We start from the raw sequence: 15438 nt of genomic DNA on the forward strand, positions 1-15438 counted from the left end.
GCTGTTTCCACTGGCTTTGAAAATGCTTGCTTGCTGTGAAGGACGCTTGCCACTCTTGGGGCTAGGAGTGGTGATGGCGCGGGAGTAGCGTCCAACTTTAGTTTCTGCTTGTTTCACGCTTTGAGTTGAAAGGAAGGCGAGACCTCCGGTGCCCTCCTCCTTGCAACAGTTACTGGGCAAAATGTACAGAGCGTGTGGTTGCTCAGCTCATTCTCTTCTGACCCAAACGGGAAGAGAGCTACAGCCAGAGGCCTTGGTTTCCTGGTAGAAAAGTTTTCCTGGTGAGCACTAAGCTGAAGGGACACCCCTAGACTTCAGGGACACCCCTAAAGTCAACCTTCCCTGTTGGGGGGGGGGCAGGACAACTGGTGATCCTAATCTTACTAGGAACTGGCGAGATTGAACTGGCAGATGGGAGGAGCGTGATTTTAGGCAATCAGAATACTTATCAAAAGTTTGATTTCAACCTCCCTGTTCTGAATTAAGGGTCTACGTCCACGTGACAGTCACTAACCGACGAAATGGTTCCCAAATTCCCTATCAGGCTTTTTTTTTTTTTTTTTTGCTGCTACTGGGTAAAAGTGTGCTTTTTTGGTAGCAGGGCCCCAGAGCCGCTGGCAGAGATGGTAGCTTGGTATTTGGTACCAGAGTGACAGTTGGCACAAAAGGAAAATGTGTGTCTCCTCCTCAGCCTTCCTTCGTGGGGCAGTTTTATTTCCAGCCAGATTAGGGTTTAATGACTAGGAAAGGACAGGCTCAAAATCCCGAGGAAGTCGACAGCGAAAAGCGAGGGTGGATGTTTCTTGTGGCACGCCCCAGCTAGGTGCAAGTCTCTGAAGCCCTAGAACTTGCAAGACCCGACAAAAAGCTAAGCCAGTCCTCTGTTCTCCTGTTGTCCGGAACAGGAAAGCGAGGCAAAGTCGCGCTGAAGTGGGATGAGGTGTGCTGGGGGTGGGGGTGGGGTGGGCACAGATGCCCAGGACAAACAGCCTGAGACGTTCAGGACTGCATTTTTTTTTTAAATTGTTCACTGACAAGCTGAAGAAGTTTGTTTAGTACTGAATACCCTAGGAACAAAATCCTTTTGAAAAGAGAGCTAAGTCGTTTCACGCCACCAAAGTGCAGATTTGGTCAAGAATGCCTGATGGGACAAAGAGGCGCGGTGCGTTAGCGCGGGTTTCTCAGAGCTCAGCAGCAAATCCCCGGGGCGACCAGGAACAGTGGGGAGGGCTACAGGAGACCCGCAAGATCCTCAAACCTCAACACCCGTGGCACTCCAGTCCTCAGTTCTCTCGGCTGCCCCACTATCAGCCCTGGTCGCTGGTGAGCCGGCGTCCCGCAAGAGAGATGGTGAGGGACCCGGTATCACCGGAGAGCGAAGGGATAAGGGGGAAGAAACTCTGACTGCAGGCGCTCAGGGCAAAGCCCTGCTCAACCGCGTTCCTGCCGGCTGAGTACAGTTCACTCTCCGAGTTGGGGCGGCGGGTGGCGTTTTTTTTTTAGCGCTTGGGAAACCTTCAGAAGCTGCTGGGTACGTTCCTTCTACCTCCCATCCGGTTTGGTAAATATTAACAAACTATGGCGCGGTTATTTTCGGGAGTGTGTTTGGTGGGTTGGAGGGAGGGAATGGCTCTGGGGGAGGGTCCTTCTCTCCTTGAGCCTTCTCCTCCCTCCCCACAAGCCAGCCCCCCCCCCCCCTCTCTCTCTCTCACACACACACACACACACACACACACACACACCTGCTTAACAACACAAGGAATCAAAAATCAATATTGTTTTTGTCACCCCTCTGTCTCCTTTTAACTCCCTCAGCAACTCGGGTGCCACTGAAGCGAATTGTGGATTTATGGAAGGAAATTAGCATAAATTATTGCAAAACCTGCAGCCGTGTGTGGTCCAGCTTGTGGGAAAAGAGTCTGTAGCAAACTTTCAGTGGAGAAAGGTGGTGGGCGGTGGGCTTGACAAGGCGCTGAACTGTCCTTGCTGGAGGGGATTTTCATTTGGTTGGCACATGGGGTATAATTGACTTGTGTGTATTTTATACAGTTTTCCCAACAACCCTTTAAGCCCCCAGGTCGGATGTTACCCCCTCCCACCTCCACCAGCTTCTGTTGGCTTTGGGTTTTGTACAATAGACTCTGATGCACTTTTTCAAGATTTCTGGAACGCACTCCTCTTTATAATAGCAGTTGAGATGCCTTAAACAGCTTGCAACTGCTCCTTCCCATCCCTGGGGCTTTGAAGATCTCTGACAGCACCCGAGGTAGAACTTGTAGAAATGTCCATCAGTTAAATGCGCCCCTCAGTTCCTTTCACCTCACAAGGCAAACTTAGGCGATTAACTTCTGATTAGCCCTGAACACGGGTAATGAGACCCAGCTCCTTTCTCGACTGTAGCCAGACTTTGAAAATTCCTCAAACACCAATTTCTACTAGTATTATTGCATGAACTCGACGGTGACAATTTTCCCCAGAAAGATGAACAAAGATTTATTCCAAGTTAGGTTTTTTTTTTTTTTGTGAAGGTTTTTTCCACTTTTAGAATTCAGTTAATCTTCCACTTGCTCTGAGCAGAGATTTCCACAGCCACACAATGGCCCCTTTTGCAGGACAACAAAATGCCAATTGTTAAAATAAGAAAACATTGTTCGCTCCCATTCCTCACTATTAACACGCACCCAAGGAAAGAATCTTGCTGGTTGTCACTGGGGGAAAGCCACGATCTTTTACCATCTCGAACGCAACCACCATAAACATCTACCTTTGCATTTCAGTATGAACCTACACACATGTTTGCTTTAAAAAAAAATGATCTTTAAAATACTCAGGGACTTCCACGCTGGTACCTTTCCACCCCGGACAATCCGGTTTCATTTAAAGCAACTCTTGCTTTAGTGCCTCCAAAGCCAGCTGTATCTGGAACAAGCAAGACCTGGATCGACCCTCCATTCCTCTTCAAACATCCCTCGGGTTCTCCACCCCTTTGCTCTCCCAGCTCCTCCCACCGCAAGCCCTAGAGCCTAATCCGGGCACGCGCAGAAACACCCCCAAACCTCAGTCCGTTAGTGGCGGTAGCGCGCGCAGCTCAGGCCAACGGGACTGCCTTGGCCCAACCGGGCCTAGGGTACTGCTGATTTAATCTTCGGCGAAAAGATATCCATATATCTGCTCTGCTCTAGCCTTGCCCCAAGAGATAGGTCAACGCCCCCCACCCCTACCTCCCTGCTCCCACCTCCTCCTCCCGGTTATTTTTTCCGAATTAAGAAGGTGACTTGAGTCTTTCTTTCAAGCACTCTGTTAATATTGAAAAACGTGCGCTTGCATCTAAAGCGCGGCAGCCCAGGCGCCAGAGCCATTTCAATATTAATGAAATTGTTTAATCTCCTAAATTCGTCGTGTTTAAGTTACGTTTTGGTGAGTTATTGACCAGCTTCGAAACTGTGGTTAATGAAGTTATGTGAGTGGGTGGGAGGGTGGTGCGCGCTCGCGCGAGGTGCCCGCAAGCTGGAAGGTCTTCTTAAAAATGCTATCCACAGACTGATGCTCTACTGTCACTCAAAGTGCAACAAACTTCACACCAGAACTCTCAATCTCCTCCTGGAGGGGAGGGGGAGAAGAAAAGAGGCTTCCATACTTTAAAGATGGTTCCGTGTAGACTGTAGTAGGTATTGAGTATTTAACACGATGGCGTGGGGTTCTTTTTAAACCCCAAAAGGCCAAGGAAAGCCCTGAAAAGCGTGGCAGCTCGTGGCTGGTACTCATTGCGTGCGTGCCGCTGGCCTGACTCACTGTTTATTTCGTAGCAGTTTTGATGATGATGACGACGAAGATGATGATAATGATAATAATGATTCATTTAATCCTCACAAGGCATATCAGAACTCAAAGGAGCCAGCTACCCTCACCAGGCCCAAAGATCGGAGTCACGTTCCCACCTCCACCCAGAAAACTCGCCGGTCCTTCGCAGGTCTCATCTGGCACTGTTTGTCTTTTCTGGGCGGTCTAAACTCTAACGAAACTATTCCCACGAAAAAGGAGGAAGGAGGAACTATAAAATGCTGACCTACTGACTTCTAGAAACCACCAGGCGTCCCAAGTACCTGGAGAAAGGAAGAGACCCCCCCCCCCCCCGCGATTAGACAAACTCAGGCTCTCCCCAGGTCTGCATGCTGCCTGTCTCTATGTCCCCTGGGCCTCCTTGTGCCCATCAAATTGCTGAAAGACTGATAAAGCCAAAACCTAGCACCTCCTCCGTTCTTTTCTTTTCCTTTAAACAAACAAAAACAAAACTTGCACTTTGGCTTGAAGAGATGACTCAGCCACTAAATGCTAAGCTCACAACCATATATATATATATATATATATATATATATATATATATATATATATATATATATATATATATATATATATATATATATATGTATATATATATATACATATATATGTATGTATTCCCTAACACATTCAAAACAGACTCTTCCGCCCAGCTGTCTGAATATTTATGTCGATATGTGTCTATTAACCTTATCACCTTTTTAAAGCGACATGCTTTGAGTGTGCAGCTTTGAGACCAAATCAAACTTCGACCTGCCTCTTGCAGGACTCAGGGGTGGTGGTGGGGGGGGGGTCGTATGTTTCCATTCTAAAACCCATCCAACCAATCCCGGGCAGTGCCAAGTAAAGTATAAGGGTCGCCCTTCAAGAGAAAGCCTGTGCTAGAAGTTAGCTAACAATACAAACCCGATACAATGCGGAGGAAACAACACCCCAGCCGAGCAATTTCCATGTCAAACACCGTCGGCGCGTTAATGGTCGCCTGGTTCCCGGCTCGGCGGTGCGCCGGTCCGCTCGTACCTTCCCAACGCGCGTACCGGCGGGCGCTGCCCGCTCCCCGAGGGCGGCAGAGGCTCTTCCCGGGTCGCCCCGTCTTCTGCTGGAAGTGATTCCTATTGGCCAAGGTGTCCATGTAAATAGGTGTGAAAGAAACCAGCGCTGGCCAGGCTCTCTCCCCTCTTCCTCAGTCCCCTCCCTCTGCAGCCCCCGCTGCCCCCCTCCTCTTCCTCCTCCCAAGGCGATTGTCATACGATAGCTAAGAAGTGGCACATTAATGAAGCGCCGCTACAGGGGTCTTTTCTGTTCCTGTCACCGCTTAAAACTATCAGATGTTTCGAGGGTGGACATGGAGGCAGCCACCTAGCTCAGCGGAGCAGCGTACGACGACACAGCAGAGTCCTCTGGATCCCCGAGGCAGCGGCAGCTGCCACTGTCCGCTCCAGCACTCGGCAGCCCAGCTCCGTCTCCCCGACAGGACACACCACCCAGCAGCGCCACGGAGCTCTCCCTGCTGAGCCCAAGCCAGGCTCGCAGCTAATCTCTCCGGTCCCTGAGCTCCGCTGGCGCGCAGGAAGGGACTCCGGCACCAGCTGCACTATCCCGGATGCCGAACGGCAACTTGGAACAACTTTAAGGTGAGCATCTATCTATCTATCTGTCCCCTCCCCTGAATCCAGGTTCTACTTACTTTCCCGCAACTCTCGCCCCCACCCAACCCCCGCTGTCCTCCCCTCTCCACATCTGCTGGCTGGGTCCATTCAGTTTGGTGGGCAAAGTTGCTGGCACCCGAATCCTGATTACTGCCTCCCCCCCCCCATATCTATGACTCGGCCTGAGTGACCTCGCGGGTGTCTCTGCACCCATGCTGCCCTTCTCCTCCATCACCTTCCCCTTCTCAGATCCGACCATTCCTCCAGTCCGTGCGGACTCTGAGCAAGTGGGCAAGCGAGAAGATGCCTCGGCCGGGCCGCAACACGTACAGCGATCAGAAGCCGCCCTACTCCTACATCTCGCTGACCGCCATGGCCATCCAGAGCTCTCCGGAGAAGATGTTGCCGCTCAGCGAGATCTACAAGTTCATCATGGACCGCTTCCCCTACTACCGGGAGAACACGCAGCGCTGGCAGAACAGCCTGCGCCACAACCTCTCCTTCAACGACTGCTTCATCAAGATCCCGCGGCGGCCGGACCAGCCAGGAAAGGGCAGCTTCTGGGCGCTGCATCCCAGCTGCGGGGATATGTTCGAGAACGGCAGCTTTCTGCGGCGCCGCAAGCGCTTCAAGGTGCTGAAGTCTGACCACCTGGCGCCCAGTAAACCAGCGGACGCTGCACAGTACCTCCAGCAGCAGGCTAAGCTGCGGCTCAGCGCACTGGCTGCCTCCGGCACGCATCTGCCGCAGATGCCGGCAGCTGCCTACAACCTGGGCGGTGTGGCGCAGCCCTCCGGCTTCAAGCATCCCTTCGCCATCGAGAACATCATCGCGAGGGAGTACAAGATGCCTGGGGGACTGGCCTTCTCTGCCATGCAGCCAGTTCCCGCTGCCTACCCGCTCCCCAACCAGTTGACTACTATGGGCAGCTCTCTGGGCACAGGCTGGCCACATGTATATGGTTCCGCGGGTATGATCGACTCGGCCACTCCCATCTCCATGGCGAGTGGCGATTACAGCGCCTATGGAGTGCCGCTGAAGCCTCTGTGCCACGCTGCGGGCCAGACACTGCCCGCCATCCCGGTGCCCATCAAGCCCACGCCGGCCGCAGTGCCCGCGCTGCCCGCGCTGCCCGCTCCCATCCCCACCCTGCTCTCGAACTCGCCGCCTTCTCTCAGCCCTACTTCCTCGCAGACAGCCACCAGCCAAAGCAGTCCTGCCACCCCTAGCGAGACACTCACCAGCCCGGCCTCCGCCTTGCACTCGGTAGCGGTGCACTGACCCAAGAGAAGCTGGGGCTCCCTCTCGGTCACCTCTACACTACCCCTCTCACCACTTCTCCGGGTCCAGCCCTCTCCGACCTAGAACCGCTATCCTGACTTGCCCATTCCACCTTCTTCCTTCAATCCTCTCTCCTAGGAGAACTTTTGGTTTTGAACCCAGAAGACAAACCATAAACTTGCCAGAAGGCGCGTGAAAGTTGTCTTCGCCGTTCCAGGGCACCAGAGAACATAGGGGCTAACCCAAGCCAAGCGGCCCCTCCAGAGTCCCAGAAGTGCACTCCCATCCAATAGGCAGGGCACCCTGATTCCCTCCTGCGCGGAGAAAACACAAACAAAATGAAAAAGCGCGTCTTCTGAGCTTGCATCGGCGGGGATGTAGACTCCGCGCAATTTCAAGACCAGAGACACTGCTCGAGAGTGAAGCCCGCCAAGGTTGCAGCTGCACAGCAAGGGCCGGATCTTAGCTCCTGAAAATCTGTGGCCACGGACTCACTAATCCTCCGACAGGCTCGCCTCCGCCCTTCAGGCCGGGATGGGCGGAACACTGCTTCCCCAGGCTGCGGCCCAGCCTCCCGGGCTTCTACCGAAGATTATTTTTTCTTTCCTTCTGGGTTTTGTTTCCGGCCAGAGGCTCCCTTAGCTGGGAGTGAAGAGAGAGGCTGCTAAACTAGAGGGGACTCTTGTCCTTCACAAATGCAAAACACAGCTAGAAGTCACCGTTATTGTTTACAAAGCTTGCGGTTAAAAAAAAAATGTAAACAGTGAACTTGAGCCTCTGCCCGGCTAGGCGGGCGAGGGGCAGAGTCCTCTTTACCTGTTGTGACGTGAATGTTTACTCTTCTGGCCAGCTTTGGGGAGCGGGGAGGGAGGGGGAGAATGGGGAAGTTAATTGGGATGTTAACTTTCTTACTATTTAGAGACCTTTTTAGCTATTTATTTTGATGGGAAAAAAAAAAGAAAGAAAAAGAGAAAAGAAACGTGAACTAAGCCCAAAAAAGCAAGCACCTAGGGCAAGTGGGGAAGAATGCAGAAAAAAACGACCGGGAACGTGAAGGGGGGGGGGGTGGATGTCAACAGAGACGTCCCCTGGACAGATCTTTCTGTTAGAAGAACTTCTCCGTGAAGCTAAAGGGCTGCAAAGAGTTGTAAATAGGAATGATTTACACTGTGTAAAATGCACTTTGGTTTGGTATGTTCCTTTTAGCGTCTTAGGTAATTGACTGAAACAAACAAAAACAAACAAAGAACAACCCGACAGTTGTTCCGGTGTGACCTGCTTAATTTAAAAAAGAAACTGTAGTGTCGTCCAAGCTGTGAAAAAAAAAAAAATTCCCCTTTTTATTTTTCTTCCTCCCTGCACAGAACTCGCATGGCATTTTAAATATTGATGTCCTTGTTCCCAGCATGCCCATTTTAAGACAGAGTTTTAAAAAGGTGTCTACATTAAATTATGACCTAGTCTAAATAATATTTTCTCATTAAAATATGTAAATTCAAATTTTGTTAAGTTGTGCGTGTTTTTGAAGACTTGCAAACACACATCGTCTGGGGGGTTTGCCATTTTTAAATCGTGCTGTGCAAACAGAGAAACCTCATTCGCCTTTGCAGGTGTGGGGGAATTATCCTGGGGGGACCATGGAAGACTTTTGTGCACAGGGGGGAGGGGGGACCAAGTATTTCAGATGCAAACCCTGGGCACAGGTGCAGCGCTGAAGGAAGCACTGAACACCTGCGATACTTCCTGTGTCTTAAGCGTGCACTTGCTTCCACAGAAGACTGGTGTGGAGTTTACAAAGTACTCCCAGGCTGGGTTTCTCAGTCCTTGACCTGACACCTTCCTCTAGGCCTTTAACACACTGCCCTGTCGTGGTTGACGTTTCTTTTCTCTCAGAAATCACTGAAGGTTCCCCTTCCAGGTCAAGAAACCTGTCTACCTTGCACTGAGTAGATTTCTTCCAGTCCTTCCGGTGAGAATGGGGGGAAGTAACTAGAGGCATTTATTTTCAGGTTGTGAATGAAGTGTCTTTAAACGCCTGCCTCTAAGTATTTGCTTTCTTTCGTTTTGTTTTTCCCCCCAAAGAATTAAAATGTACCAAGAATTTATGGTTCAAGGCTAATTGACACTTGGTTTGAAGGGGGTCACAATATTTTCAGAGTAAGATGTGTATTCAGCTGAAGAAGTTACAAGACAAAGAGAAACTTAAATGGTGATTAACACTTTACTGTGTAAATGATTAAACAAGGGAGCCTTGTGAAACCCAGAGAAGGCCCCCAAAGACACACAGACACCATGCTGAAGCCCTCCCTAAGGAGACCCTTTAACACCTGGCACCGTGCAATTAGTAGGCTACCTGGAAAAAGAGCTAGGATTAATGCCAAGCAGAATTAATTCTGTTGTGACTATACTATTTTTTAAAAGGGATCCACACACAGCACACACACAAACACACACACACACACACACACACACACAGACAAAGTAGAAAATAAATGAATCACTGAGCTGATTAAAATGCATGAAGCTTCTAAAGCCAGTCAGACAGCGGACAACTAAACTCATTCATCAAACCTAATTCACAATTATATCAACAAGATCAGCCAAAGCAAGCCTGGAAAACGTGGCTACCCTTGGTTAGGAAACTTAGTTCCCCATAAGAAATTATTTATAAAAAAAAAGAAAGCTAAATACATTTTCAGTGTCCTGAAAAAAATAAAATCAAGACAGCTTCTGGAAGAATCTGATCTCATCCAGTTTCTTAGCACTGGAGGCTGGACCTGAGGCAAAGAAAGGGCTCACGTGGGCCTCTGACATCCAAGAGACTCAGCCAGGTAGACTGAGTCTTGTAGGTGAGTCATGTGCACACTTATATCCATTATACATGGAGGCAGTGAAGTACAGGCCTTGTCTCTGCAAACGAGAGATTTTTGAGTTCAGTGTCTGAAAACGCACTTTCAGCAACTAAGTTTGTAATGGTGTCCTGAGAGGAATGAGATAACTTGGCCATTAAGAATCCTTTCAGGTTGCAGGCATTTCCCCTCCTCAGTCAAAGCTGAATGAGGAAAGGGAGGAACACAACAACGTCGATGACATTCTGATTTTGACCAGAAATTTAGCGACTACTCAAACAGACCTGCCTTACCCAGGTCCACACCAGCCATGACCTCGGCTTGGAAACTTGTGTGGATTTAGCTGAAGTTCCTCACATACAAGGAACTTGGTAACTGATGGCTTCCGTGGTTCTCTCTGTCATGTGAGATACTCCCTTGGCTAGCATCCAAAGTCGAGACCTAGAGCTTTAAAATCGAGTTGGGTGGGACAGCACCCAGCCTGCAAGGGGAAGGTTTTTTGGAAAGGTGGCAGGTGGCGTGCAGGCAGAGTCCTAATCTAAAAGAAGCTGCATTCTTTTCCGGCTTTGCAATTCCAAGCAGCGATGATTTTCTCACATTGCTTTCCTCTTTGGAAACTTAGTTGTTTTCTTTCTTTGAAACTTAGTTATTTTGTTTCTTTGAGGCTCTTCCAGGTCTTGTATTTAACTTTATTTCTAAACAGCTTTCTCCGTGGTTTTAGCAGTGTTTATACAAAAGATGGATTTCTCCCACTTCCTCCCAAGGGAAGCTGCCGGAGTTTCTCACTGACGGGGGGCTTTAGGAAGTTGAAGAAACCCTAAGACATGGTCCCCAGTGACTTAAATATTAAACCAATGACCTTCATTTCTTCCAATACTTAAGAATGCTGAGAGTCTTAGAAGCAGCGCATAGGTTCAGAGCTCTGGAGGGTGGGAGCGAGGAAGCTTCCGTGTAGGAGTTCTGACCGCTAGGTTTAACACTGTCTCACTCAGTTGTGGCCTCAGTGCAGGACTTCGGGGCTGAGGCCTGGGTCAGACTTTTACAAATGGGAACTCCCTTTGTCAGGCGCATTCATCTGAGAGTCAGAATAGAGTGGAATCCCTTCCTAAATTCTTAATATAAGTGCCAATTAATATCTTTTTCTTATAAAAGCCAAGCAAGGGCAGAGACACCCAAACAAAAACAAAACCAAAACAGCCCAACCCACCGGCTGAGAAGCCTCAAAGGGAATGCATTTGTTTCGTCTAAACTAACAACAAATTATCTAATTAATATGTTTCAATTACAGTGTGAAAGGGACAGCCCCAGGACCTCCCGCCGTGGGGGCACAATAGCCCCAGAGCCCACTGCAGGAATTTACAATAACTGCACATCTGTCTCTTTATTTTCCACTTTTTGAGTCTAAAACTCCTCTCCAGATCACTTCAAACCACGGCTTGAATTATGAAATATGTCCCAGTGTTAAAGGGGGATGAAACTTTGCCCATGGATGCTTCATTTGCAAGCCAAAAAAAAAAGTGAAAGCCCATTGAAGGGCATTAAACAAATATATTAGAATTCTGTCACTTTATGCAATTGAGTAGATCAAATGAAGGGTCCCGGCCACTTCATTCACTCTCATTCACTCGAATAGAAAATGCAAAGAATAGCAACCGAGACTGGGCCACCGCTGTAGACTTAGCTCCTTTTACTGGGAGACAAAAAGGCTGAATTTTCACAAATACATTGCTGACTTGGGGACTAGGAAACGGGGCCTGGAACCCCTTTGGAATTTAAATTCATTTTATCTTCCTCTCTCTTTGCAGGGATCTGTTTGCACTACAGTGTAGAGATGCAGGAGGCATCTTGGGGCTTCTGAAAAAAAGTGGGGGAGGGGAAGAGAGCGAGTGGGGGGAGGGCAATGTGGATTCCCAGGGAACTAACTCTTGGCTATCAATTAACACTCAGGGCTGAGATAATAAGTTTGCGTTCAGCAAATCTTTGTCTACATCAGTATAAACACCACAACATCACACGAATCTCCAGGCTGGGTTATACAAATAGTTTGTTTTCAGACACCAGAGCCTCACATGTGAGCCGCCAAGTTTGCTCCCTTCAATGAATATCTGCTCCTTGCTGTCAGGGAGGCTAGGGCAGAGCTTCCCGCTCCCCCCCTCCTCCCTTTTCCCTCTCCTCCTCCCCCTCCCTGCTGGCTACCCAATTTGCTCATAGTGGTGATTAGCTATACCATGCTAAAAATCTAGAGAGAAGATATTAAGCCTTGGGTAGAATTTCCAGGCCAGGATTCATTTTGATCCTGGCATCGAATGGGCTCTTTAGGGTAGCCGAAGAAATCTTGCAGAGTTGCTTCTGTCCTGTGACTGATTCCCAAGGCTGGCGGTTTTGTTTTGGTGAACTCCACATACCCACATACGTCCACATTATACAGGGCTTCCAATAAGTTTAAGATCTCCTCCCACAGATGGAACTAGAAAAAGACATAGGAACCCTGGCAGCTTCTTCCACGTACCCACAAAGACAAGAGCCAATTTTTGTCAAATTGCATTATGAAATCCCATCTTCAGGATTTTCTGTGTTATCTTGATTTTTTTTAAATTATTTTGTGCGTATTAATTCATACCACGTCAATACCCAGAAGTTAGGGATGGTTGTGAGCCACAATGTGGGTGCTGAGAATTGAACCCAGGCCCGCTGCAAGAGCAACAAGTGCTCAACACTAAGATATTTCTCCGGTTCCTATCTCCAGATACACTGGGACTTTTCAAGATTTCCCACTTTAGCTTATAAGGCTGTATTTAAACTATATTACTTTAATTTGGGGAATTTGAGACTGGGGATAGGAATAGAGGGTGAGGAGGGGAAACAGCTTAGACCTATAGATACAAAAACTGTGTTGAAATTATTGTTTTGTTTTTACAACCAGAAGCTATTCAAGGCAAAAAAAATACTAATAATATAAACATCAGAAATAGCCATGAAAAATCGGATTGGTCTGAACAAAATCTTCCTTGGGAGATTTTTTTTTTTCCTTCCAGGGCATCATCAGGGATATTTGGACAAAGGCTTCTTCTTCACGACAGCCCCCTCTGCCTGGGTCTGCAAATAACCGAGGGCAAACCAGTTGCCAGCTTTTGAGGGAACAAACTCTGGGAGCATTCACCAGAGCAGATTAAGCTGGAGATAAGAAGCATTCTTTATCTGTCGTCTGGAGACACTGCAATTTTAATGCACGCTCTCCAGCCTGTATATTTTTATTTACTCAGTTAATTTCTTCCTCAGAATGGACCATGGCAGTTGGGCTGGCTGGTGTGAGATGGTCCAGAGAGAGACAGTTCTCAGCAAAGGTCGCTTCCCAGTCCTGCTTTCACTGCACATTTCTCTTTTCCTTTGTGAAACACGGCCGCATCCGTCTGCCAATTCGGGCTCATGGTATCATACAGAGAAATAAAGAAGTTCAGCAAAGGACCTTAACTTTGTGCCACTTAGAAAGAGACGATTAGTATTTATGAAGTAGTGTCTAGAGTGTTTTGTATTAATTAGAGCAGCCTCCCTCCACCACACACACACACACACACACACACACACTGCAGCCAAGAATTTCTCACCACAGGGTATCTGAGCTCCCCACTAGACCTGCCTGAGCCAGGAGGCCAGCGATGCAAATATCCACCTTGCTTGCAAATTGCAACACATTTTGCTTCCACACATACGATAGACTAGAAAGGAGTGTGTAGCAATAATATGGTCAGTGGCAGGCTTCGAATCACATGTTACAAGAGATGCCTGAAGTTTATGTCGGCTACCAAAAAGGAAAGAGAGGAAATAAGGTTTTACATTGTTTCTAGTTGGAGAAAAAAGGGACAAGTGGTACCCAATACTCCTGTGATCACTGGATCAGTCAGAGTGAATCAGACTGCCTAGAGGTGCTAACATTCTTTAGCACCTTCTTTCTTGTGTGTGCCATGAACAGGTGGAGGGAGAAAGGAGGGGAGATTGAGCAAAGATAATATTTTCTGACTCCCAGGTTGAACGGGTAGTGTATATGAATGTCAGTTGCCACAGTCACTCAAAACCTATTGATGTTCAGATGACTGGAAGTTCTGTTAGTTCTGCGGAGGCAATAAATATACACACGCGTTTTGTTGCAAGGGCCGGTGGATGAGCAAACTGACTGAGACTAGGGAGAGCGGCTTTGTAAAATAGACCGCGAAGTGCATTAAAGTTTACTTAATGTTGATGCTGTTAAGCTTTAAGAGAAGGAGACTGCTTCACATAGATGGCGCAATGGCTAAAGCACCTGCAACACAAACCTGAGATCGGAAGTTCAAGGTCATCTTCCATGTGCAGGTAGGAGGGGCCAGATCCCAGAGTTGCTTTCTGACTTCCAGCACTGGCACCGTGGCACATGTATGCACAAATACATACAATAACAATGAGCAAAACAAAGCCTAAAAAATGAGAAAATAATGAATTTTGACATATAAATATAAATAGCAATTAAATTAATAATATTATCAATTAATTAATAATAATGTGCACCCAAACATTAGACAATTCTTAAAATGGCAGACAGATCCTGGTGTTGGGAGTTGTCTAGCTCAGAGGTGGAATACTTCTCTAGCACTCTCAAGGTCCTAGGTCCAATCCCCAGGACTCTAGGATAGGAGTGGAAGGGCAGTTGCAAAATAAATCACGTAATAATAACAATTACCTGATATTTCATTGCAATGAGAGGTGATGTTTTTCAGGAAGAGATTTACATTGATTTTTAAATATCTAATAGAGCTTTATTCTATTTCATATAGAAATTTAGTTTTTAATGGAAAAACACCACTTTACAGAAATGTGAGTTTTTTCTGTGTTTTCCTATGCATATTTAAAATAATTCATTTCTCCTTCCAGCATGTTCCACAGTCATAATTAGTATAATACATTCTTATTTAGGCTCCCAGCACCCTCATCAGGAGGCTCACAACTACCTATAACCCCAGCTCCAGAGAATTTGACTTCTTCTAGTCCTTCCAAGGACACTGGTATACCCCCTCACCCCTCTCCCCAACATAAATCTTTTTCAAAAAATTATTGCCAAGAAATGAAAAGAAACTGTGATCGCCACATACATGAAATATCAAAGTAAAAAGAAAAGCTCTTCAGTTCTCTTTGTCCCCACGAGCCACTGACAGAGGCTTATGCCTCTGCTGTGTGACATATGTTCCATTTCCTACACCACAAATCCATCTTCACTAGATCGAATAAGAACACCGGGAATGGTGGTGCGCATCTATAATCCCAGAACTTGGGAGGAGGAGACAGGGGGAAGCAGAAGTTCAAGGTCACTTTCAGCTACGGAGTAAGCTCAGGGCCAGCCTACATGTGACATTGCCTCAAAACAGCAATGACAACTCCAAAAATTAATAGGTGTTTATGTAGCAATTAATATATAACAGTTAGTATCTTAAATCCATTAAAAATATTAATTTGTTTAATCTCAACCACAGCTATGTGATAGGTACTATTTATGTCTTTTTTTAGGGGGAACTTTGAGGGACAGGGCTCTTCAGTAGCCTGCCTAAAGTCCTGCCTGAGGTCACCAAATTAGTGGCATCAGTGACCACTGCGTTCTAGGAGAGCTGTTCTGATAAGAGGAGACTGGGATTGGAAGCAATTGCGCAGATCTTTTGTAGTAATAGGTGCGGCAGGGCTGCGTCCCCTGCACCCCGCTGCCCGCAAGGCTAGCTTATGCCCCGAAATAATTACATGTACACTGTATTCATTTAAACACTGCTTGGCTCTTTAGCTCTAGCCCTTTTCTCGGCTAA

At 47.6% G+C, this 15438-nt stretch overlaps 1 protein-coding gene across 1 annotated transcript; it reads left to right on the top strand.

Annotated features, from left to right (window-relative positions):
* Positions 1-5403: 5403 nt before the first annotated feature.
* Positions 5404-8266, top strand: Foxb1 (forkhead box B1). The gene is made up of 2 exons (XM_005347677.3): positions 5404-5474; positions 5739-8266. Exon 2 carries the CDS (start codon positions 5793-5795, stop codon positions 6768-6770), a length of 978 nt encoding a protein of 325 aa, XP_005347734.1. The 5' UTR covers positions 5404-5474; positions 5739-5792; the 3' UTR covers positions 6771-8266.
* Positions 8267-15438: the final 7172 nt, after the last annotated feature.

This window comes from Microtus ochrogaster, chromosome 5, assembly GCF_000317375.1.
Source record: "Microtus ochrogaster isolate Prairie Vole_2 chromosome 5, MicOch1.0, whole genome shotgun sequence".
Lineage (NCBI taxonomy): Eukaryota > Metazoa > Chordata > Mammalia > Rodentia > Cricetidae > Microtus > Microtus ochrogaster.

Coding starts and splice junctions, on each gene's coding strand:
- Foxb1 (XM_005347677.3), top strand. CDS start 5,793: ATGCCTCGGCCGGGCCGCAACACGTACAGCGATCAGAAGCCGCCCTAC.